The sequence below is a fragment of the Diadema antillarum genome, unplaced genomic scaffold, assembly GCF_040938485.1.
Source record: "Diadema antillarum isolate AM-2024a unplaced genomic scaffold, OU_Dant_1.0 scf00000047, whole genome shotgun sequence".
Lineage (NCBI taxonomy): Eukaryota > Metazoa > Echinodermata > Echinoidea > Diadematoida > Diadematidae > Diadema > Diadema antillarum.
Genome location: NW_027270936.1, coordinates 989,450 through 1,015,612, shown reverse-complemented (window position 1 = coordinate 1,015,612; position 26,163 = coordinate 989,450). Strand labels below are relative to the sequence as shown.

Genomic DNA, 26,163 nt, shown 5'->3' with positions numbered 1-26,163 from the left:
TATGCATCACTCAGGTAGGAGTCTTCAAATTTGAATTGCTTTCTGGAAAACACAAAGTGAAACATTTTCGGGTAAACTGGTCTGCAAAGTTTCAACAACAACAGAGGCCATAAGGGAGTGCTAAATAATTTGCCAACTTGCATCATACCATTTGCCCTATCTTTCGATTGACAAAATTCATTCAGAAATTTTCCTATTCAGAGCTTCAGCCCATACAGTACCTGAGACTACATCAGTTTTCTTTTCTGTGTTTTTTTTTATTTTTTTATTTGTGCAATCCTGAATGAGACAAGTATCGTCAATTGCATTGCGCAGACAAGTATGTTCCACATAAATGACTTATGATTACTGCTGTGATCTTATCAGATGGTAATTACCAGAGAGCACTTTTACTCTCAACATTATCAAGCATTATATCCGAGTTTCAGGCCATTAAATCAACAACAAAGTGCAGCTTTCAAAATTTAAAGCTCAGTGATGAATGACGCTTTCATTTTCCATGATTTCTATTTCGATATACAAAGAGAGCAGTTCCTGGTTGAGAACTAAATAAATAATGATGTAACTCAATCTCTTTTCTCCCTTTTTTTTGTCGCCTTGGCCCCTGCAAATCAAACAGATTGAATAATTGGATTCAAAACTGTCAGGTCACCGCACACTTCATCCAACCTATCAGGAATACGAACCAAGTCATTTTCATTTTATTTTCTGCTTCCTTCCATCCCATAAGTCTGTCCCATGATATCAATTTTCTCCAGTCACTTTCAAACATTTGATCTCATCGGCAAATTCCCTTGGCCAGTTTGGCTTGGACTGTCCGGAATTAGCGGAGCAAAGGCCCGAGCTCTTGACCAACTGAAGGGTGACCACTGACCGCCCCAGTAACCTCAACCTCCATCTCCCTCTCCTCCTCCTCCTCTTCTGCTTCTAATGGTCAACAGAGGAACTTGCATTCAATACAGCAATGATATTTGAGCATTACTGACCAGTAAAACATCTCAATCATGATTAGTGATAATGACTACTACTGACCGGTAAAGCTGTTCACTCATGATTTGCTCAGATAACAACTTTCTTCCCCCAAGATTGAGTCTGAAGGGCTTTTTACACTTGCAAATTTTTCCTTAGTCCCATACCAACGGTGGGGTTAAGGGGAGCCTTAGCCCCACCGTTGGTACCGGACTTTCCTTAGCCCACTTTCTGTTTACACTTGTTTTTGCCAAAGTGGGCTAGCCCCACCGATAGTCCCGTACTATCCAGCCCTGCAAAATAGCAGGGTTAGCGCCGCAATTGCGGTGCCAAGCAAGCGAGTGTAAACAGAACGAAAAAATAATCCGGGGCTATAAAAGCGACCGAGACGAAGTCCGACCCCCACTGACCAATCAGAAACGAGATAATCTAGTGCTGCCGGTGCGTGCGTGTACGTGTACAGTGCACAGCGTAATCATGAATATTCATGTGGTTTGGAAAGTACCAGAAATACGAGTGTAAAAAGGGTCAATTTCTCCTTAGCCCCGGGCAAGAGCTTAGTATGGGACTTATTGGCGAGTGTAAAAAGCTGAAAAGATTGGTACAGGTCTAACGATAGTCCTGGGTCAGAGAAAGTACGGGGTTAAGAAACACAAGTGTAAAAAGGGCTATAGGAAACCCAGCCCAGTTTCACGGACAAATAAAACTCATCTGAAAAGAGGAAAGTAAAATATCTCGTTCTGACTGGCTTATGACAAACATTACTGCATAATTCTATGTGACTGTGTTGACAGGCATACTTTTACAGAAATCATGGCTTGATTTTGATTGTATGCTAGAGACTATGTAGAGCTGTATGCATAAAGAATATTATAGATAATGGTTTGTAGGAGTGCTGCAATTTTTTTTTCTCTCATTACAGAATTCAAGTGTATGTCACTTAATATTAAATGTGACTGTAAAATTTTGATCCTTATAAGACCATTGCTTTATTAAATCCAATGTACACGCTTGGGTTTTAATATTTCATATGATGTGCAGTCAAAGATATGTAAAATTTGTAACTTTCTGGCATTTATAGAATGTGTATTTTGGTCTAACAACAGTTACTCTTTCCATATAAACAAATGACATAAGTAAAACTGTTCAGCAAAAGTAGAGAGTTGTGGTAATTACAGTAGCAAAAGTGAACAACACATACACAATATATTGTCACTGTGTCATCCTTAATGTTATTATCAGTAGCATAATTATTTAGCCTAGCAATAATTTAATTGAAATCTAGAAGGCAAAAGGACTTCTGAAATGGACAAAATCGTTATACTCTAGCAACATTGTGTGTAGGTGTTTATGTGTGTGTGTGGGTGTGTGTGTGGTGTAGTCAGCACGTAGTTGACTCGATAATGACTAAAGATAGTGATTTTGTATTTCTGTGTCATAGACAGTGCTGTTTGTTATTTTTTTCTCCATCCCGTGCGCATCCAGTGTACCATAAATAGTGAAATTGATAACAGCATAGAGGAGCAATGATGCAACAACAACAACAAATCAATTAGTGAGTTTGGTGGAAACACTAACTGCGTAATTGGATGAAGAGATCCTCAGGTATACATGGTCTGTGTTTGGCGTATGATGCTATTCTTTGATTGGATTCCATGTTGCTTGTTGACTTCAGGTCCCAGCCAACAGGAAGTGGTTATTACAAAGGAAGAAACAGGGTAGAATCAGAGCTGACAAGCCTTGCCCTGGTGATGGTGTGAGACAGATACCAATAAGAGCCCCTGCATGAAAAGATGATCTGCCAGAAATCAAGACACATCCTATAATTTGGCATTCCCAGAAGCCATGAAATTAGATCAATTCTGTCTCAACAAATCAAATTAACTTGCCAGACTGTTCCACATCAACCCCACCCCCCTCCGATTGGATTCGTCAAAACCCGAGGCTCACTCCCTACGACCAAGCATAAGTCCATGACGGAGGAAAAAAAAGAATGCCATCAGCAATGAAACTGCCCCGCACAACAAGATTTGTGCTGAAACCATATGTGTTATAAACCAAATGATAGGGGTGAAGAAATACACTCTGCCAGCAAGGCACAAAATATGTAAAATTGCAAATAACCCCTTTAATAAAGAAAAAAAGACACGCTAGAGAAACCTACATCCCTTTGGCTACACTGCTTCTTCCTCTACGAGTTCTCAAGTCAATCCAGCAGAGAAGAAAGTGGACTTTTTTTTTTCTTCTTTGGTTAAAAAGGAGGCACATATTCATATTTGAATGCGTTTCAAGAAACTAATGATGGAACATTCCCCCTCTCAACAACTCCTTCACAGTTCTGACCGAATTCCTTAATTAAATTTATCTTTCAAATAGGGCCATCTGTCCTACATTCTGAAGTGACAGAGCGAGTCTTCATTTTGGAGGAATCAGAATTTCTATCTCTGGGCCAGGAAGAATTAGCAGGGGGGGGGGACAAACGATAGAAATGAAGACAAGTTTGTGGGAGGGGGTCGCGGAATCTTTAATCATTTTCTTGAGGGGGTCAAGCTGAACGCTACTCAATGCAAAGTAAAAATATTTGTCTCTATTTACCACCCTTCCACCAAACAAATCTTCAAGACTTTTAATTTGTCCTGTGTGTCCAGTCATTTCTGGGCAAATACAGGCCATGTTGTCACAATTACACCGAGAGGCTTTCCCCCCCCTCAGCCACGACTACATAAAGCAAATATTAGGTCATACTGTTATCCACCAGGTACACGACCCCCCCAGCTCTCCTCGGCAAATTCTTTTTAATTAAAGCTGTCAGTTTGAGAGTTGGATAAATATGTCAGCCTGTGCTATTTAATTAAATTCCACAAAACGAAGCAATTTAATTACAGTTGAACTGACAGAGAGAGATGGAGAAAAAGAAACAGTTATTTCTGGGATACCATCCCCCTTGTCTCCTTTCTTTCTCTCCTCTCCCCCCCCCCCCCCCTTTCTTTTCTTTTTCTTTCTACGGGAGAACTTGGGTTAGGATTGTGAACTCACAAGACAAATGCTCTGCAAACAGTACCCTTGATGAGGATTCTCCTTTGGCATCTAAAAAAAAAAAAAAAAAAAGGATGGGGGGAAAGATGTTAACCTCCTAACACTGGTGTGCGGGGGGGAAAGCAATCCTTTCTAAATATGTCGACAATCTTCCGGGGGTGCAGAGCAACTTTGCTAAAACCTTGCGAGAAGTGTTGAGACGTAGAAGGTTTTTTTTTTCCTCATTAACAAAAGAAGAAAGAGGTAATGTAGCAAAGTTTCACTCAATTACACTGGTAGAGATCATACTCTCAACCAGCAGTATACTTGTAGTTAGGATTGATTGCCTGAATTTTTTTAATGGGCATGCATGTTGACCATTTACAGCACTAGATTCATTAGTATGCTGGCGGATGAACAACAGCAATGAAATGAGCTGCTCATAAAATAACTCCTCCATAATGTCATATCTGCACTGTACATGTACAAGTTACTGTTTAGCTTGCAGGGTTTCCCAATCAAGTTTGTGCAATTTCATACTTCCTTATTCACTGGTCTACTCCGTCTCATCGTACACAGAAATTTGGACATGTACGTCTATGTTCAGTAGTTCCATTAAAAAGACATTAGAGAAAATTTGTTTGCACCAAAATATGCTGTGCATTTTGAAACTCACTACAACATCAGCTGTTAAAGAAAGACTGCAAGTGCAACAGAGAAGAAGATGGAAAGATTCATCATTCTATCTCATGACTGTTCTGTGTATCACACTCTGAATACCATAGGAATACATACTACACTTATGTATCATTTCTAGGAGAGTGGGGACTAATTGAATAGATCCAGTGCGTGAGTGCTGGGGGAGGGGGGGGGAATATTCTTCATGATATTATTCCAAGGCTCTGAGGCCGACAGTTTCAAAATTTTTGGAATATCAAAGTGTTTCAGACAGGATCATAATGAGGACAACCAGTGTATGATAAACAAAATTACAAAACATTTCCTTTGAGTTTGCATGAAACAATGCACTAAAGTTTGCTTGTTAAAGGTTGGTTTTTTTTAAATTCATTTTGCAACAAGATTCAAACAATGTCTTAACTCTTTTATATTGCTATTTTTATCACTCAGCTGCTCACGCTATAGAACTCCCTGACAATATACATGATCAAAATCTTGGGCAGTTGAATGTAAGGTGATGCCAAAAACTTATTGCACGCTCACACCAAAAGAATTAATAAAATGTGACAGGAGCCGTTTCTTTGATGATGTAGGCCTTGAATTTCCCCAGGCAAACCTGCTGTTGTAGGTAATATCACAAACTTCTCACACCTGTGACAAATTCAAAGGTGACAAAAAAAAGAGAAAAAAATGGATAGATTAGATTTGCTTTTTTTCTTCTTTTTTTTTACCAAGAAACATATTCTAATTTCTACTTTGCTTATAAAACTTCTATTGATATTTTCAATATATTTTCTCATATTCAGAAGGAACAATAAAAATTGAAGGAAATCTTCATACAATGTCTCCTGAACCTCATGAATTCCTCAGGAAAATTGACAATTTTTGCATATTGGGTTGGACTATATACTTATAGCTGAAATCCTGTCCATACTTTCACAAAAATCTCTGTGCATGCAAAGAAACTGCTTGCCACCAGAGCTTTTCAATTTTAAAAAAGTCTCCCCACCATAGAGAAAGTAAAAATTCATTTTTCAATTATATATATTTAAAAAAGGATAAAATAAAATGGAGTGATGAAGCACATGTACACATATATGATCAAATCCAAATTAAAATAAATAAATAAATAAATAATTTTTAGTTAATTTTAAACATCAATGAACCATCTACCAGGATGCCCTATGAAGACCATAAAATGATCCACCCTGATCACATGACTAGGTCTTCTGCACAGCTTTTCTTCTCTTATATGCCATCCAGTGGGTTTTCACTGACTTTGCCATATCTCCATGGAATTCTTCTATCTGTGACTCTCGTAAAGTTTTTCAGGTTCCTAAAAAAAAAAAAACCAAAAAAAAAAAACTATAAGTATATTCATCTTGGTCATTTTATGTACATACTAAATGGGGCACTGATTGACATATGGAAAGGAAGTCACAGTCAGATGATGATCTCTTTGTCATTGAGGATCAATACTGACTCTTATTCAATCAATTATGATTTCTCCAATACCCTCAAAACACAAAAGCAGGGATGATAAATTTTAACATTCCACACCAGTTTAGCTCTCAAAAAGGAAAAATGAGTTGTAAAATACTACATTGTATATGAACTTCCATTTCAGTATATAGAGCCTTACTTTTCATGTTATGACCCCTACGATATGTCATGAATGAGGGCTAAAAAGTAAAAGGCAAGCTGCATCTGACATCAAAACAAATTACACACTGGTTCTTTCTGTTTTTAATTCTTTGCGTGCACAAGCATGGCTTAAACGGATTTAGTGAGCAAACATCGTAAAAATTATTTTTGAGCTGCATGGCATATCTAAAAGCTAAACAAAAGCCCAAGAATACAGTTTAATCCTTTTTGTGCCAGGGACTTTGGACAGCATGCACAACACTATAGGGTTTTCTGTGCCACGTGCTCTCGATAAGAAAAATCAGTTGTTTCATTTTCAGTAACTGCATCTCATTGCATATCGCTGCTGAAAACAAAGAACAAAAATCTCCATGATGAAAAGGCTGATCAACAGCAAAAGGTGATATGTTCCTACAGCAGTTCTCTGTGATGCAAATAGACGATGCGACTATGAGCCCTTAATGCAACAGAATCTAGCATTCAACATGGAGGAGAGTGACTTGCTAAAACATACATTCATCAGAGATCAGAGTATGATGGGAGCTATCAATGCAAGGAATCTAGGGGGGAAAAAATCTGCTGGGGTATCTGGAAGAGCTTATGATTATTGACAGGATCTGAGGTGGAAATGCAAGACAATTGTATCCATCAAGAAGGGTGTTATTTTTGTCTGTGGACAGAAGTGATGCCTGCCTCATTATGTATATATCTCTATGTTTTACATCAGGTGCTTCTATCTTCTCCTTTTTTTTTTTTGTCCCAGCCGAAGGCATGGCGGAGGGGGAAATGTTTTGCGGTGGAAATTGGCAAACGAGCTAAGTCACTGTGTGAGAGAGAACCTGGGTCAGATCACAAATATTACTGAATATTACTGCTCTGTAATATAACCCCGCCTGCTTCCACCCCTCCCCTCCTGTCTCTTGCTATTTGTTACGAAGCCCAGGTAATGAGATAATCCCGGCAAGGGGATGCTCGACGGAGCTGCACGAAGATGTTTCCAAAGAGCACAAATACTTCCGGCTCACTCAGATCTGTAAATCCGCCTATGTGATGTCACTATCTCCGACAAAAGATGAGGGCAAGTCAACAACTCCACACATGCTCATTTTAAGGCACATAAAAAAAAACACACACGACATGCGACATAAATACACAGGCACTTAATTTGCTATTTAAAGCTCATATATACATAATATCACAATAATATACCCACGTACATCCATACAACCTGAGGGAACTACCCCCCTAAGAAAATGAAGATTTCATTATCATTTGCATGCCTCAGTGCTTCTAGTAACAATACTTTTCAATGGGAATTGACTTTATTTGTGAGTGTGATTAACTCTATGCTACCTCCCATATATTCTGAAATAAGGGGTTTCTTGGACATCAAAATTATAAACGCTCACTGAAGATATTTACGACCAGCATCCAACATGTTTATGATGTTGTGGGACTACAAATATTACTTATCATCAGAGGAAATGTTTCAACATCATGTTACAGAACCAATTTCTTGTTTTTCTGTTTCATTTTACTTACAAGAATTTGTCATATTATTACAGATAAGATAATGGTAAGCCTATATCATTTCGCCATTTGGAAAGCAGAATAAGAAACACTATTTGGCTTTTATTCTACAGCATGTTTACATATCCAATCATACAATGTATATCGTCTGTCGGGAAGTATCAATGTGTTGACAATAAAGCAAAGTCTAAGGAGTTGAGCAAACGTAAGGCAATTAAGTTTTGAAAAACAAAAAGAAATTAGCACTGTACAAAGTCTGTGCTTAAAGGGGTTACTGTCCTATCTGTTCAGAACTGGCAATGTGAGGTTTTACTTGAAGAGTTGACAAACTGTCAAAATTTCTCTCATGACTTTACATATTCATTGCTGAAAGATATGTTCAAGTTTACGATGGCAATGACTTTAAAATGGGAACTAAAAGACTGAGAAGTGACTCAATCATGTATGTTTGTGTGTGTGGGTGTCCATGTGTCATGCTTGACTAAGATTCCATCTTTAATAATGCTGCTACCATACCATTAACTGTTACTACTGTCATACATTTAGTTCTTTGCAATCCCCTTTCCCCAAATACTTCATCCGTCCAAGACATCAACTCCTTCCTTTCTATGTACCACTGTATATCTTTCTCCTTCTCTCTTTTTTCTCTTCTAAAATTTTCCTTGACAATATTACTCTTTCTGAAAGACATGCAGCAAATTAAATGCCAATCAGCCAAAGATTGATGCTGTTTCTTGTTTTATTTCCTCCTTCTCAACATTAATCACCTTTTGGTAGAAAAACAGAGTGAATTAACCAACCAAAATTGAAAGAAAGAAAGGGAAAAAGGGGGATAATATTCCTGAGGGGTCATTCATTTGGGGGATCAGAGCTATGTTGGTTCAAACAAGTCAGGTCTGAAATTAAAATTTGCCACAATCGGAAACTTCCCTCTGTATTTGCTCTCATTTCAATCATATTATTTTGTTTCAATTAAGTCTGGTAGTGAGAGCCCGATTCAGTCTGGAGGGAGGCTGGATTAAAGACGACTCAATTTTCGCGGCAGCTTGAGTTACGCCATGCGAGAAGGAGACGCATGCTGTGAATACAAGTGTACCCTCCGAGCAGGCTGCCTGTCACTTGACGGGCAAAATCGTGCCACGGCCTTTTTTGTGGCCGTGGTTACCTCCCCACTCCTCCAGGCCGCTTGGCTCACCAAACCAAATCCTCCACCCTCAACCCTACCTCCTTCTCCCTCATCATCCTTCCTATTTCAATCCTTCTCTCATCTCATCCTTCTCTCCATCTCTCGTTTCCTTTCCTCTCCTGTTCCACTCTTGTTCGTCTTCCGTTCCCTCCCTCCATGCATCCACCCCTCCTCCTCCTCCCACCTTCATCATCGCACACGGCTTTTACATCATTTTTTAGCAGGTTGACATGACAGGTACCCACTCATCGGCCGGAAATTTTGGTAATGTTGTCGGTTCGGAAACAAAAGGCGCTTTAGCTCCACAGACTCTGCAGCTTAGCAGTCAGTGCCCTTTTGCTTTTTCAGTGCAATGATGTTAATACATTTCCATCCGAATGGATCTAATCACATGACAAAGTGAAACATGATTGCACAACTGTCTAGTGGTATTGTATGTACACTGCTGGTAGTGGTACACAAAGAAAGTGGTAGCCACTTGCCAGTGTTACTTTGGCCCTCCTAATGAGGGTGCTCCCCCTTTTCATACAGAAGGGAGCACACCAAGAATCATGTAGGTGTCATAAACATTTAAACATTTAAAATTTAAATATGTTCATCAATTGTGCTGTATTTTGTATTCCACTGACTATGCACTGTTGTGATGCAGATTTTCTTGTTGTTCATACAGTGCACCTGTGGTGAATTCCAAATCTAGTAATGCATCCTCATTACATTATGTTGACCTTCATACACAGAATGAAGGAAGGGTAACCTCCCACACCCTATCATCTGAGATGACAGAGCCCCTCCCAATCTTTTCCCCTTGACAAAAAAAAAAAAAAAAATTCACCAGTCAGCCCTGTGTAGACCATGGAGCATGCATGAACAGGGATGGATTATAGGGTAAACAATCGTGAGAGAAATGCAATAATATCAGCGCAGCTGTAACAATTGCAGCTAAGATAAACAGCAAAGAGGAAAACCCCTTGTCGCTGGCTGGCTGGCTGGCTGGCTGGCTGGGCTGGCCGTCTCCTTGCTATGCCTGGTTTACTCCCCGTTCCATGAGCAGCAGTGCGAGGAGAGAAGAGGACAGAGAGAGGAAGAGACAGAATGCACAGGCAGCCAGCACACACAGCTCGCCAACCAGCCAGCCCTGTAGGGCTGGGTGGACGCGAGCTCGTGGCATGCAGAGTTGTCCGCTCGCTCTTCCGAGTTGTGACCGGGTTCCCCGACACAGCAGCGTAGGTGGGGGAATTAATTGCTGCAGAAAATCACCGAGAGTGCAACAAGAAGTCATTTCCTGGACTTCTGCTCAAAAAAATTTCCATCTCAGAAATTTTGAAATTGAGCCAATGAAGGTCTGTGTGTAATGTGAATGTGTATGCTTCGAGAGTCTCAGATGTAAAGTGTAAATACCCTTGGAATCTTTGCCAATGTTATGCAATGGCACCACTGTCCTTATTTTTCCATCTCTTTGCTACCACATGGAAAAAAAACAACAACACTCAAACGTCATAAGTGTAAAACAATTCCCTTCCAAATATTCCAAAAAGGGACGTCAAATATTCCAAGAAGGGAAGTAACAGTGAATACTAATGCAGATGAACACATGCACTGAATCTTGGCATCATCCCAAATGGAAATAGTGCAATTTTAAATGTCACATATCCAAAATTACTCCGCCGGAAATCAAATTTCAAGGAACTATTCGATTGAGAACACACATCCACACAAAAACATTTCTTTCCATTACATTCACAGCAATAACCTCTCTCATGTTGATTTGTTAGTCTTTTTTTTTAAAGGGAAATGTAACGGCAGGATCAAGAATGAGGGATAGGATGCGACCACAAGGGAACGCCACAGAGAGAGTCATCACCACAAGGTATAGACAAGATCGAGGGCGCAAGGTCTCGGACGAGCAGACACTGAGAGAGAGAGAGAGATAGCGAGGGCAAAAATGAAACAACTGTACATGCATTTCCGATGTGAAACAGAATCCCCCCGATCTCCAGCAAGAATCAGGTGGCATCGGAGGGCTCTAATTTACAGCCATCATCAAACTTTAATACGGCTAGCCTTTGTCGGTGCAGTAATTAGCATTCATGAGCCAGAGATCTCACACAGATAGATATATCGACTAATGATGGGGAAAAAAAAAACTGGAGAGCATCGGCACATCAAATATTAACACTTATGACAGAGCGATGTCGAAATGACCGATGAAATATTCAGATTACGGTGCATTTGATATTCCAATCAGACTATAATGTGGATAATGGTGGGGAGATTAACTATTCTAATGAGCCGAGAGGTGGAAAGGCAGGGCTGTATCGCTGCCACATCTAGGTAAATGATGATGATGACAGTAGGATTCCATAATATGGAGATCAGACGGGCCACTTTTTTGTTTGGAATGTGGCTCGTTCCGCAAATCAGACTGACATTTTTGCACTGGGGCGGGAACGGCAGGACATGCATTGTTTGTTTTGTCATTGTTGTCTACATGATATATGCTAAATATCAAATTTTGTTAACACACCATAGCATGAAAACAGGGCTGAAAACTGGGTCACATTTGGTCAGTTGTAACTGACATATATTGCAACCCTTCCATTTTTCTCTCCCTATCAAATCTTGCAAGAGAAAAAAAAAAGTTAATGGAGCAAATAATGACTGGGACTGTTACCCCCTCTCGTGTGTGTGTGTGTGAGTGCATTTATTAGCCTAGTTTATGATGCTTTTAATCTTATACAGGCCTCTCACTAGCCCTAATATAACGTCTTCTTTTTTTAGGTGAAATTTTCTGCACTGCTCTGCCTGTTTCGAATGCACTAGATTTTCATCTAGAACTTTAATCATCTTAAAATATTCATCCCTTGTTTGTTTGATCACGCCTCTCCTCTTCTTCCTACCCTTACCATCTTGTGCTCTGTCTCTTTCCATCAATATTTACTATTCATTTTCCTATCCCTCTCATATATATACATATATATATATATATATTACAGTATATGTATTTTTTTTTCCTCTGGTTTTCCTGTTCCTATTTTGCCTTGCATAACCTTTTATTCCCCTCTTAATTGTGAAATTGTTAAAGAACCATATTTCTATTCAAGAATATCAATAGACATATTCCTAATGCCGTATACTTTTGACACTGGCTTAATTAAAAGGCAGAATATTTATTCATAAATTAGTTGATGAATGTTTCCAAAATTTTTCTTTCAAAAGAAACAAATCATGGTATTGTAAATAGGCACAAAATTTCAACTCTTGTGTTACAATCGATCAAGAAATAATTTTCCTTTGAAATCACACTCAAAAGCTTGAATACCCACAAAGAGATTATGTAGGCAGCAAAATGTGTTCACTTTGATGAAAACTTGTCATCTCTAATGGTTGAGAAACATTCCAATCCATTTATGTGTTTACTGACAATACACAACTCGCTCTGGAAATCTGCTGCACTACAGGAAAAGTTTCTTCTCTTGCTTTGTTCATCAGGTAAAGCAGTGCACCTACATTGTACCTAGTTTACACATGATGCTTAGCTGTTCCGGCAGTGTTAACAAGGAGGCACAAATTGTAAAGTCTCCATATGATAATGGCAGTACAGAGACATACTGAGTCCCCCCCCCCCCCCCTTCTTGTTTTCTATTAGAGCAATAAGCTGTTAATTAAACCTTTGTTGTGACCTTTATTCAAATTCAGCCACCAGTTCCTTCTAGGGTTGGGATGACGATTTCCACCTATAGTTGGCATCAGCGCTTGCCCAGAACAAAGAAACTCTATCCCTGATGATAACCAGAGTCAATCCTTTCTTTGTTTGATAGAGCCAGAGGTGTCTTTGGGTTACAAGCTAAAATGTCTCTTGTCTCGCTCTCTCTCTCCATCTCTCTCTCTCTCTCCCTCCCATTCTCTTCTTTATTACTGGATGCCTAAGACATAATCCACTGATATGTAACCCCATTGCATTTTACACTCCAATGCTGAAGATTAATGGCCAACTTCTTCTTTTGAACTTGAGCTTTTATTTGGCCACATCTCCAGTGGAAATCAGCTCAGTCAGCCATGGTGGCCAGGCACACAAACAAAGGGACCAAACAAACTCAAGATTTTTTTTTTCTATCTTTCTTTCTTTCAATCTTTCTCCAACTATCATTATCATTCAAATTGAGGAGATAAGCTGGGGATTTTCTTGCATACCAGTAGGGAGCAATAAACAAAAACTGGAAGAATGGAGTCTGAAGAAGGGACATGGGAAGGGGGGGGGGGGATAAAGAAAAAAACTATCAAAAGACACACAGTCATTTCAAAGACATTCATTGTTAGTTCAGCTGTACTTGTCCATTACTTGTTTACTTGTACTTTATATTTAAGCTGACATTTATTTGACCATGGTCAATTCCTCAACTCCTCCAACTCTTTACAGTCAAGTCTGCCATTTTAAAAGGTTCCTTACATATCCAAATGCTGCATACCCATGATTCTCTAGCTCCAGTACCATTACTATGCACTAATGTATCCATCCTAACCTGTCAAGTACAGATATCATCATCATACAGTGACTCATTTAAGTCACCTACGAAAAAGAAAACACACTATTTACTCAGCAATATTCATGATGAACTTGTTCCCCCCCCACCCATTCTTTTTTCTTTTCTTTTCTGTGCAAAAACAATAATTTTGCAAGTCAGCCTACTTAAACTAAATAACAAAAAAAAAAAGGTGACACCAGTGCTTGCATTGTGAATTTTTTATGATGATTCTGAGGTGACTCTGCATTCAATTCCAAGTCAACTATTTCCAGTGCTGGGGCCAATGCCAAGTAACCTACACTGAAAAGAGAGGTGCATATATCATATACAAAATTGTTACTACATATAGGGAGAGCTACACACAATACTGCAATATCCACAGCCTATTTCCTGACTTTAGACACACACACAAACACACACACACACACACACACACACACACACACACACACACACACACACTCCCTCACGTATACATACATACACAGGAGACTACTATACTTCACCGTTGCTCGGAATAGGAAAAGTAGCTAGCAGACACATTTTGCTTCTGAGCAGCTATGAAGATGGCGGCTCTGCCATCACACAAAATGAATGCATTCATATTCTTTTCCAATGAACCATTATCCCCTATCCCTCCCCCCCCCCCCCCAACTCCTCACTCACACAGGAAAAGGGGTTGCTATGACCTAAGATATCTGTCTGGTAGTTCTTCAAAATCTCCCATTTACCACCCATTGTCAAGTCAAACACTCATTGTCAGTACTATTGGTTTTCCTCCAAGTTCTTGACTCCCCAGAGCTAATACCCCCACCATCCAAGTTTCTCCTATTGTTGTGGCTAATCTTGCAGATAGGGAATCCACTGAATGACCAGTGCTGTATACACTTCCCATGCTTTGTGCTCCCCTTCGCCCTATTTTCCTGATTCCTGGAAAGATTGCTCCTGTTTTCATCTCTTCCCACCTCCCTGTTTTTACCCACCACCAGCACACAAGGCATAGGCAGTGAGGATCTTGTTAAATCATTTGTGAATGCAGCTTGAGAATGAAGAATGATGTAGCCACGCTGCCACAGTTTGTAGAAATGCGGGATGTGTAGGTCGATGCGGTTACCCAACTTTAGAGTCGAGATGATTTTGAAGAGGTCTCAAAACCAGAGTCCTTAACAAAACCAACAAAATGCCCATTCCTTTGCCATCAGCGTATTATCACATCCTACTATGAATAGCATGGCTCGGTGGATGAGGAAACCACACACATCAATCTAGTCTGAATCTTGCTTTCAATGTACCACAAACCATTTGGCAAATGCAATTAAATGATCTGTGACACGCTCATGTTGCACAATTGGTCTCTGCCTAATATCCGAGGGGTCGTATCTACAGATTATCATCGCACAAAGTCCCACTCAATAATGTCCACGAACAAGAGACACTATCGCTTCTGATCTGTGAAAGAAAACACATCGTTAAATGTGAGGCGAAAGCATATTATAAACATGACTCTATTCATTTGATGGACGTGAGAATTAACCTTAACAACTCCTTTCCCTTATCTTCGTGTGACCACAGTTTGAGATTTTATAGAGAATCCCTGCAATAAAAAGCACTCCCTTTCCATCATGTATTGCCCAACTTCCAGACAATACAAATATCCTTAATGCTCTTACATATTGTTAGCAGTCACTTATAAGACAATTTGAGACATAAAATTTTCAAGTAAGATACGTTTAAAACAGAGAGCACAATATCTGATGTAGGAATATTATTATCTGAAAAAAAAAAGAGACAGAAAAAAAATAAACCTCTACCATTTGAGAATCTCTTCAGTTCCTTGTCGCTATTGTGCCAAAAGCTTGTCGTGCAACTGCACACATCTACAAATTGAGACAGGCTGCATTTACAAAGGCACATAATTAATATCGTAAACACAAACTGTTGACTGTACCAGCACTTTTGCCCAAACCTCTCTCCTTTACTGAGAAAATTACTGCCACATCAATGTTAGCAGCAGCAACATAGCAAAGTGAAGCAAGGGGTGTAATCAACCCATTTTCAAGGGGGGGGGGGGGGGGAGGGGATTCTACCTTGTCTAAGACATTGTGCTGGTATGCATAGTGTGCTTTTTATCGCCTTCAGAATGGTGACACTTTCAAGGAATAAGAAAAAACAAAAACAACTGCATCAGTAAAAAGGAAAATACTTGAAACTCCACCTCCATGTTTTCCTTTTGTTTAGTTTCATTGTTCCAGGGGTAATGAACCATGTGAAACAGTTGGTAACACAGGAAGACATGTAAACCTTACATGGATACCAGCTTTCTTGTGAAATCTGCTAATCATAAACTATGATGTGAAGGCTAACAAAGTGAGAAAAATCGAAATACTATTCGTAAAAAGAGAAACCATCAGCCACAACAGTGTCACTAAAGACATGTAGCCAAGAAGAATTACAACAGCAGCTTACTTTCCTCTGTGTAGCTCTTTTTGGTAGGACAGGTGTTAATAGGTAATATAATATTTTTCCATTTCCAATTCCTTCATGAGTCCTTGCTTTGTCCACTGGGGACTTTGTTCTTTGGTTCCCTGCCATGCCTTTCCAGACTTACATTTCTTCTTCTCCACTGCTTAAAGGCATAATTTACATTTGCAGATGAAACAAAAACCCAGCATTAGTGCTTTAAAATAGTTCTAAAATGAGAGTTAGGGATAGAAACAACCACTGTAAACATTTGAATCCGTACAATCGACGTTAAGTATTGTTAAATACACAAAATGTGAACTATAAGTATAATAAAAATGTTTCCACACTAAACCATCTACAGTTATAGTTTATTGAGAAAAAATATCTTGAAAAGTTTTGAAATCACTCCTCCCAAAGGTAAACAGGACCTTTAACAATCTCAGGACCATCTTTCAAAAATGCCATTGTCATTGTATACGATCAAGTCACCAATGGGTTACAACAAAAAATGCATACACTTTTTATTCTCACATGCTAGTAATGTCTGTTTCTTTTGGTGGTAACATTATTCAGTTTCTATCCATATTTCTGTGAAGCGGTCCAACGAGCAACTGGTAGAGAGTTATGTGTATATCAAACATTTGTTGACTGTGCACCTTTTTTTAAAAAATTTTGCCTTTTTACACAAACATTTAAGATGCAACCAGACTTTCTGTCTGTGTTTTGTTCTCGTTGTTTTTGTTTTTGAAACTCCAATATTTTATCAAATTTGAACAACATTAGAACAGAGCCATTCCCAGACACTTGTACCCCAAGCTTGTAACATCTCCTCGGAAATTGGGCTTGAGAGATGTTCTGTTTTTGTCTTGGAGCGAGTTTACCTTATGGCGTGTCAAGCCCTATCGATCATCATACCACACATCATAATTGAGACTGAGCAAGACTTACTCCAAGTCGTCATCTTCATCTTTTCCCTCCCCCCCCCCCCTGCCGAATCTCTCAACTTTTAGGTTGGTGAAGAAGCACATCGCCAGGGTCACACCGCTCACACTCGATCTAGGAAATCACCACAATACCTCTCCATTAATTGAGCTGACATCCATACACGTGCTGATTCACTCTCCGCCTGTAGTTGTTGTTTTCTTCTTGTTCCTATTTACGATACTTACCCGTTTTTTTTTTTCTTCCCGCTCATGTCAAGACTTCACAAACAAAAACACAAACCCTGAGTCACAGGCAATATATATCAATAGGTTGAGAGATGACCATCAAAACTCACATCTATTATGTCATGAATTTGGATGTGTTTTCACAAATGTACAATTATGCTTATTCAGTATGCTGACTCAAAGTCTAAGTTTGATTCACTGGCTCACCTAATGGCTCCATTCCACACAAATTGACTGCAATGTGATGCCCACCAGAACAAAAGGAAATTCTTGCCATACACTACAGTGTATCTCAGCTCAGGATTGATGCAGAAGAAAATAAATGTACAATTTTTTGAATTGTAAAAAAAAAAAGCAAAACAAAACCCTCACACATTAAGGCAGATGTTTCCATTTACAGAGTATAAGTTTACATCCATTATAGAGCAATCATCTATTCTCAGAATGTGCATTGCAGTTATGAATATTGAAGACATTTGACACATCCTGGAAGAATTACATGATAGCATAGGCCTACATTGTGTTCCATTCAAGCACAAACACTCTTTAGAGTTCAATTACATTTGATCATTTGATACTGGAAGCTTAAAGTCAAGTAATTTGTAGGTTCTTCAGAACGTAGAGCACAGCGTCACTTATTACAACAACTACATACAGTGTAGGTGTCAATGATATCAATATCATGTATTCTTACATAGCAATTGTGAAGTGAACCAACTGCCGGGATCAAAGAAACTGTTCCTCCTCTTTTGACACATCACCCCTGCTGGTACAATAGCGAAAAACCGATGAAGCAAAGAAACATGTCCCCAACAAGATGTTCAAACAGATGAGGGGACACTCCTGCGCGTTTGGACGATGACGATTCCTTCTGGAAGACCTTCATGATAGAGTGGAGATGGGGGAGAGCTCGACACCGTTTTTTTGAAGACGACGAGGAGGAACCGCCAAATAGTCATTGGAAATGGGAAAGTAATTCATGATGTCTGTCTTGCCCCATTATTGGTGCAGATGGCAAACTCGCCATGAACGGGTGTAGCGTGCCATAGAACAACATCTTGGAGTCCCTCTTACCTCCCCCCCCCCCAAAAAAAAAAAGGAAGGGAGTTGAAGAAATGATCTCATTCTGTTGGTTGAAGTGTTGGCAGAGAAATACACACACCAATAGGCCCAGAAGCATAAGTCAAGGACTTTGTTGAAAATTGACTGGAGTTGATATATGTAGCAACTCCTCATTAACAGGTTGACTTGATGACGTTGGTAAGAAGTAACACTAACATCTGCCATGGAAAGACAGAAACACTAGAAGATGAAGAGAAAGACAAAAAAAAAAAAACAAGAAGAAAAGTTGCAAAGACTGAAGTAACAAGAAAGAACAGATGGCTAGATAAAAAAGAAGCATAAAACTGAAGTACAATCTGGAGCGGAGGATTGAAGTGGACCTGTATGTAATAATACAAATATATTTCCCCCTTTAGGTCTACGAGGAAAGTTACAAATGTTACCATGAAAAACTGTTGCTAAAAACAATCAAATACATGAAGTACATTGTCTATGCAAGTGATATTCCTCACACCTTCTGTTTTGGTAAAAATGCAAGCAAGTGCGATCCAATGAAGGTGAAACTTAACAGGAGTGAAAGAAATTGTGCAGTGTCTCAGCAAATAAAAAGAGAGGCTATCACTTTGCAGAGAAGGCAAAGTGCGTTTACCCACTTCCTTTGCGGGAGTACTCGGGATTCAGATTCATAAAATCACCCAAGTGAACATGATGATTGTTATCACATTATGTCGCACTCTGAGCTGATTGCTGACAATTATTATCCTATATCTGGGCCAGCGAGCAGGGAGTCGCGATGCTATAACAGTCGCCGGCCAATTGAGCAACCAGAAATCGCCCTTGCCGGGCGAAGATCAAAAAGACACCTCCACTACAAAGGAAGCCCCATCAGGACAGAATTACGATCACATCTGGAGAAATTCTATCAGTTCTAATTCTTCCCTACAATCTCTCTCTATCTATCTCTCCCTCTCTCTCTCTCTCTGCTGTGGCTTTTGGAGGAGATATCAGTGAGAGAAGGCAGTTTCTTCTTCAGATGGTAGTGAGGAGTTCTAGACGACCAGCCAGATTTCTTCTTTCTCTCTGCTGACGAGGGGTGCATGCACTATGCGCAAGTGGAAAACCGTCCCCTCTGGTTCATTACAAGCGACGGCTTTGGCAACTGCAACCAACTCCCGCTCTCTCACACGGGGCTCTGTCCACACACAAGCATTGCACTCAAAGCCAAGTGATAGATGTAATGCACAATAATTAAAACATGATTCACCCATCCCATAACATCATATCAATATATCATGACAGCAATCAAACTGTCATCACACACGTCATTAACAAATGCTGCACTTTTTTGCAGGGGGAAGGAAGTCATTTCTTGATTTGTGAGCACTTGGCCTCACACGGACAGCAAAGAGGACATGAGCTGCATGATTACAATCCGTCGCTATATCCTTACAGTTCTCAAACGATTTCCATTGTTTTGACTCACATGCCGTACTGATGTGTTGATCGTGCGATTACGTGACAAATACATTCACAATACTCTGTCAGCGAGATATTCTTGCAAAATGGAGTTAATGTTGACAGGAAGGAGAAAGGTAATCGGAACCTGTCATTCGCCACAGAAATAATGGTTGAACAGAAATCAAAAAACATTTGAAGAGGAACGAATAAACCGGCCCAACCCTCTACTCCTATGAATGGTCACGTACGTGGTGCAGACTGCAAGCACCTTCTCTCATCGGCAAATAATTGCCGAGTCAATGACCCCGGCAGGCTGCGAAGGTCAATCGTCGAGCATGACTTGGGGGCAGGCGACTCAAGCTGCGGGGTCAAGTTCAGTCTGATCCGCCTCTCCCTGCATACACGACACTTTGTCCTACTGATTCTCTTCTCCGAGTCAATCCTTATTTCTTTCATTCCCCTTCCCCCCCCCCCCCCCATAATAATGGGAGAAAAAAGAACTCCTTGAAACATGATGGTTGACGTGCCTTTTGTTTGGCTCCATTTCACCTCGAATTCACACAATCTTCATTTGTAAACATTTTCTGCCAATTGCTGGTTAGTGACTAAGAATCCCACTCTAAGGACAGAAAAAAAAAACAGCAGTCATATATTTTACAGGGCAGGCAAGGGAAAATTATTCTAATAAAGAAAATGACAATATCGACAGCTTGCTATTGTGCATTTGCAAAAAAGAAGTAGAAATTCAATGCTGAATTCACCTCACATGTTGTAATATTTATTTGAAAATATTTCAGACAACTGGTTATTATTGACCAATAATATCAGCATATATGAAGATGGAAAACAAAGCTGCTGTAATTCTACCAGGCAGAAATAGAGAGGAAATTGCTGTTGCTGGTTTATATTTTGAAAGAGTAAAATACAATATTGGCAGGCCATACTGAAGAATTAAGAGTGACTTTTTCTTTGTCTAATCCAGTCATGATATAGCTGCTGAAAGAACCCAGTAATGCAAAGCAAATTCACACAAGTCTCCAAATACCCTAAACTCCTGTAGCAATGATGACAGTTTTAAATACTCTGACAATGAATTTCAAAGACAATGAAAAATATATGCATACATACAATATTCAATATAAACGTATACATGTATTAGACCGTAAACTATTCTTCCTCCACCCCTACTTTTTTATCGAGTAAATAACTGGAGTACAGGGCTTAGGCCTACCTGATAAAACCAGTATTATCAGTCAGGGCAAAATATGACTAACCAAGTAGGAAAGATGTCTAAGCAGGAACACAAAGCAGTAAATCCCTGCATTACAGCCCTCCTTACTCCTTCCAAATAAATGACCATTATGGCGGTCACTGAATTGCTTATCTAAATATTTTTCCCCTCTGACCACAACATTAGCTATCTCTTGACCTTCAATGGACTGGTCAACATCAATAAACTGCAAATAAAGATCTTGCACTGACCACCCAAATGGCATGGACACAAGATGGTCTGGTCAATAAAAGACCGAATGTGATTTTTTTTTGTCCCCCCTTTCTCTCTCTCTTTTTCCCCATGTTTCCTACTTACAGGTACTGGGGTTTTTTTATCCCTCTTCAATTTCTGTCCGTTCATGTTGCTGAGCTGGGATTTTTCTGCCACTAGGATTCCAATAAACAACATTAATTTAATGTGTTCCCACTTTCATACTATTATTGGGTCCGCTGACCAGGTCATGTTTATGCGGCTGGAGATTTAAGAAGCATGCCAATGACAATTACATAGGGTCTATCATATTTTAACTGTACAAGTGGATTGTTCTCGCCGCAGGTCAGAAATAAGTGCATCCTTGAAGTCTAAATAAAATCTTCATTTGGGTGGCTTTCCTCCCAGGAGAAGGCCAAAATCCATCAAAAATAAATGAATAACTCATAAATCTGCATTCCTACTGTCAGACAAGCATTACATGACTACCACTGTATACATCCAGAGCTCTCTCTCTTTCTCCATGCTTGACACACCAGCCTTTTCCCTCAATAATTTTTGCAATATAAAGCAATAAGCAAATGGTCAAATGGATTCACTCATAAATCAATCAATCAATTTATTTTTTGCTATATATTTTACTTAAGGTCATTTTTTATGCATTGCATGATTTGAAATTGCTTCTGAAGTGCATGTTAATGAGATGGCTACAGTTAATGTGAAGGGCTTTTTTTTCTTCTCTCTTTTTCTTTATCCATGTAGGCTACAAAATTAAAATAAGTTAAAAGGAATCTTCACATTACTTCCAAGTTGGGGTACCAGCTTTAATAAATATGCCCCAACCAGTCATCATGAAGACACATCTCTTTTCATATAACATATTTTGCCATTATTCCTCCTTTTAAAAAAGATTATTCCCAAGAATGTAGCCAAACAGTATGTCTTGACTTATTTCAATGGATGCTGCAGCTACAATCATATAGACAAAAGGGTCCTGTCATTCCATCAGAGCTTGTTTTCACCCATAAAACCAAACTCTTTTGAATTGCCAGATCTTCCACACATTTCCCCTACTTCACTGCCACAGCTACTGCAAATGCTTGCATTACCTTTGGTATCATCTGGCAAATTCCAACAGGTCTTCTCGACCGTGTGATTTTTTATTGTCATCCAACTTGTTGGGACATTCTTTTGTATGCATTTCACGAGATCATTAAATCTAAATTGCTCGCCCTTTGTGCATTCAGCTGATCCTAGGACTTTGTTGCCAATGTGGGTCAAAGAAAAAGTGGGCATAGAATCCTCTTAATGGTACAATGGTAACACCCTGCCATAATGTTCCAAAATCCTGGACGGTGTCTGTTCACAAACACCACGATCTTCTTATTCATGTGGTCGTTTACGTATGTGTGCAGTTTGATTATAATGATTTCTTGTTTTGTAAGGCCTTGCCAAAATGTTCCATTGTGTTATAGCCAAATCCATATTTCCCTCCTTAAAACATTTGCTTCTGCTGAAGTTCTCTAAGCATGTGAGATAATTCTCTTTGATACACATTCCATGATTTAACTATGACCACCAAATAATACTCTCCCATTTGGTCACTATCCCTGAAAGCAGAATACAAGAAGTAACAATCACTGTGCCTCCAACTAGTCTTTCTTCTTCATGTCTTGTTTTAATCACCACACAAATTGACATTTTACATCTATTTCTTTTGGTGTATATTTTTTCAATCAAAGTTACTAATAAGAAGCACACATTTTAATGATCAAAGCAATGATGTGCTATGAAAATAAAAAGACAAAATCTATTCATCCTCTTCATGACACAACAAGAAGTTTTCTTTTTTTAAATGTTCAACCATGGAGCCACTACAAGAGACTAGCAGCTCAATGGTTCAACTCTCTGCTTACTTCTTTCTCCTTGTCCTCAGTCTTCTCAAACCTAAATGCTCAGCAGCCCCCCCCCCCCCCCCCCAATCACTCATAGGCTGACCTGTCATCCACCCCTCTTTATTGCTCCTCCATCACAAGCCACGTCAAACACCTCTGACCAGTCAGACCTCCTGACCGCTCGCTCTCAACTTGGCTTGTCAACTGCCACCCGATACCGCCCCGAGCCATCCCGTATTCACCAGTCTGCCATAGAATAACTGGCAGGAGGGGGAACCCACTGAAGACGGAGAGTGATTTTGAAAGAGGAGGTTTGTATCCTCCAGAAGGCAATTGAATAAAGTGAAAGGAGCAAGGCAGGCCAGAGGGAGGGGTAAAGATGGACAGACACACAGACAAATGAAGGGCAGGAGTGAGGGAGAAACAATCTATCACCCTTCTCTGTCAAGCACATGGTCCTTACATAGGAATTTCAGTCATGATGTGAGGATTGTTGCTAATTCTGGCTATAGATATGAAAAGAACAACAAGAATTCACAAAAAGATCAAGTTAGTAAGAATCTGACAGCAGTCAAGCGCCAGGATGATCTGAAATTCTTCCTCTTCCTGATTGACTAAAAAGAAATTCTTCCTCAATGAATAACAGTCCTTACGAAAATTTGTACACAATGTGTCACTTCTTTATCAACTGTATCACAGACAGGAGCATACCATGAAATAACACAACAATGTTGTACATTCAACTTAATACAGTTGTACCCCTTTCTGCACACTTCCCATACAAATAATGAAAGGAATGTTCAGTCTGTACTTATATACGCACTTTGTCTCCTTTTCTCTCAAAGAGTGGCATGTAGTTGAAATCCTTACAAAGAGCTCATTATTCCTCAGTCTGACTTAAAAACTTTAAGTCAAGAAGCTTTTTCTCATAAATATCTAGCAAGGTAGAGTGATGCCTATCAATGCCACATTTAATAGTAAATCAACCTTATGAAACTTAAAACATCGATAATTGGATATTGCAACAACTAAATAGAAATTGGAGAATATCAAGTTGGAAATTCTAATCAGTACTGTTTCTACATGTGTCATGGAGAGTTTTAGTCATGTTAATTTGCACTTATACTGACAATACAAAGTTTGATTAAGGGAGATGATACATTAAGTCTGCACTAAAATGTGAAAACATTAATGACAGGAATGAATTTATATAATACTTCAATAGGGACCTACAATAAAAAAATCCTAAAGACTACACTCAATTAATGATTATATCACTCTCATAATAGTAAACCCAAAGAAGTGGAGTATCCCTATCGGATCCTTGTACAAGTCTATCTTTGACAATTCCGAGTAGTACTAGTAATAGGGGGCACACACCGCACACGAGCCGTGTGTAGCGGCGTTCAACGGAGCATCGAATGGCCTCCGTCGGGAAAGGTGCCCGCTGAGCACAACCTCGTTGGCCGCTGATGAGCAAGCGCTCCATTCCTTGCTCCACTATACATAAAGGACGAGTGCGGCAGCACTTCTCGGATCTCGTAAGAAACAGCAGGGCCAACATCACAATTTCTCCTGTAACTGTGTTGTTCTACTTCTGTAACTCTTCACTTATCGACTGACCTTAAATGTGTTTTGTACATTTACTCCTCTGTTTAAATCCAAAGTTAATTAAAAAAAAAAATTGGACGTTGAACGCATCAATCAGACAATTGAGAACTGAAATACTCTCGACTCTATTCCTAGTGTAATAACACTCAGGGTAGCAAACTTGGAAAAATACACTTTCGCACCTTTCCGACAGAAATTCAAGTAATAATAGGCCTACTTTGCTGTTCTAGAAGCGTGCAGGATAATGGAATGATAGAATATCTGACAGGTTAGGAGTCGAGTTGGAGTTGATACGACAGACAGCCGTACAATGAATTCAAATTCTAACAACGAAATATCGCCTAACTGTCAGCTAGCTAGTGGCCTAGGACTAGGTAGAAGCACCTCGGTTACAAAATCAAATTTCAACAATTCTACCAAGCCTTAAACGTAAATGACCTGCTTAGTACATAGTCAGTTTGACGATTTTTAAATAATACTCAGTATCTAAAGCCTTACCTGGCTGTTGTGCAGTCCTCGTAGAGAATATCAAATTGTTTTCGGGTCAGTAGCTTGCAGCGGTTCACTCCTGGTTGGATCGCCCCAAGTCCCCGCAGGATGCGCACCTGTTCTACGTTGCAAACCACGGGCGTAATGTTCAACCTCTTCAGCTTGGTGTAAACTGTGTGTAGTCCCCCGACAAGATGCTTCAAAAACAACTCAAAAGCTTGAGGGAGGCAGATCATTACATCCCCATTTATGTTGAAGCTGGCGATTTTCGCTCCTCTATACTCGATCAACTTGCACTCGTTGTTGGCCGGATCGTTTGTCACAGGCGGCGGGGTACTGTAGGCCACACGATCGAGCTTGTAGAGAACACTACTCAAGGGAACTTGCGTTGGTGGTGGGCTTCCCATCTTATTTTTTTCCTCTTTCTCTCTTTTCTAAACTATCACTCCACAGCACGAATGGGGAGATTTCCCTGCGATGCACGAAAGCTGCTCGGCAAAGAATAACCTGGTTGAAGCGGAGTCAGGTCCGCAACGGTGAGCTCCCAATAAATGAATTAAACTATCCACACGCGCGGTTCTTCCCAGCTGGTCGCAAAATCTCGACTGACGATTTGTAGAATTGTTCTTTTTCGCGGCGACCATGCGATCACGTTCTACAAATGACAATAAATGCTACACATTGGTTCTTCGCGTGTAAATCCAAACATCTACATAGGTCATAATACGGGTCACTCCATTATCATGAGAGGGGTGTCTAACATGTCCGTCTAAGCGGACAAGTAAGAAGAAAGCATATACTAAACAATTCCAACAAAGTTAAGGGACCAGAAATCCCTTGCCTAGCAGAGTGAATATTGCACTGACCATGCAATATGAAATTGCGTTCCTTGCTTCTCCTAAACATGGTGAAGTTGACTAATTTACTACACCCTCTCTGTTCAGAGCTTCTACGAACACCCCTAAGTTTAATCGACGCGTCGTAAACT

The 26,163-nt window shown here is 39.7% G+C and overlaps 1 protein-coding gene across 1 annotated transcript in view; it reads right to left on the bottom strand.

Annotated features, from left to right (window-relative positions):
• Positions 1-25,812, bottom strand: part of LOC139715377 (dachshund homolog 1-like) — a 112,537-nt gene extending 86,725 nt beyond the window's left edge. Inside the window, exon 1 of the mRNA XM_071626950.1 lies at positions 25,185-25,812. Within this exon, the coding sequence (XP_071483051.1) occupies positions 25,185-25,582 (398 nt within the window). The 5' untranslated portion in view covers positions 25,583-25,812. The remainder of the gene's footprint in view (positions 1-25,184) is intronic.
• Between the last annotated feature and the right edge of the window lie 351 nt (positions 25,813-26,163).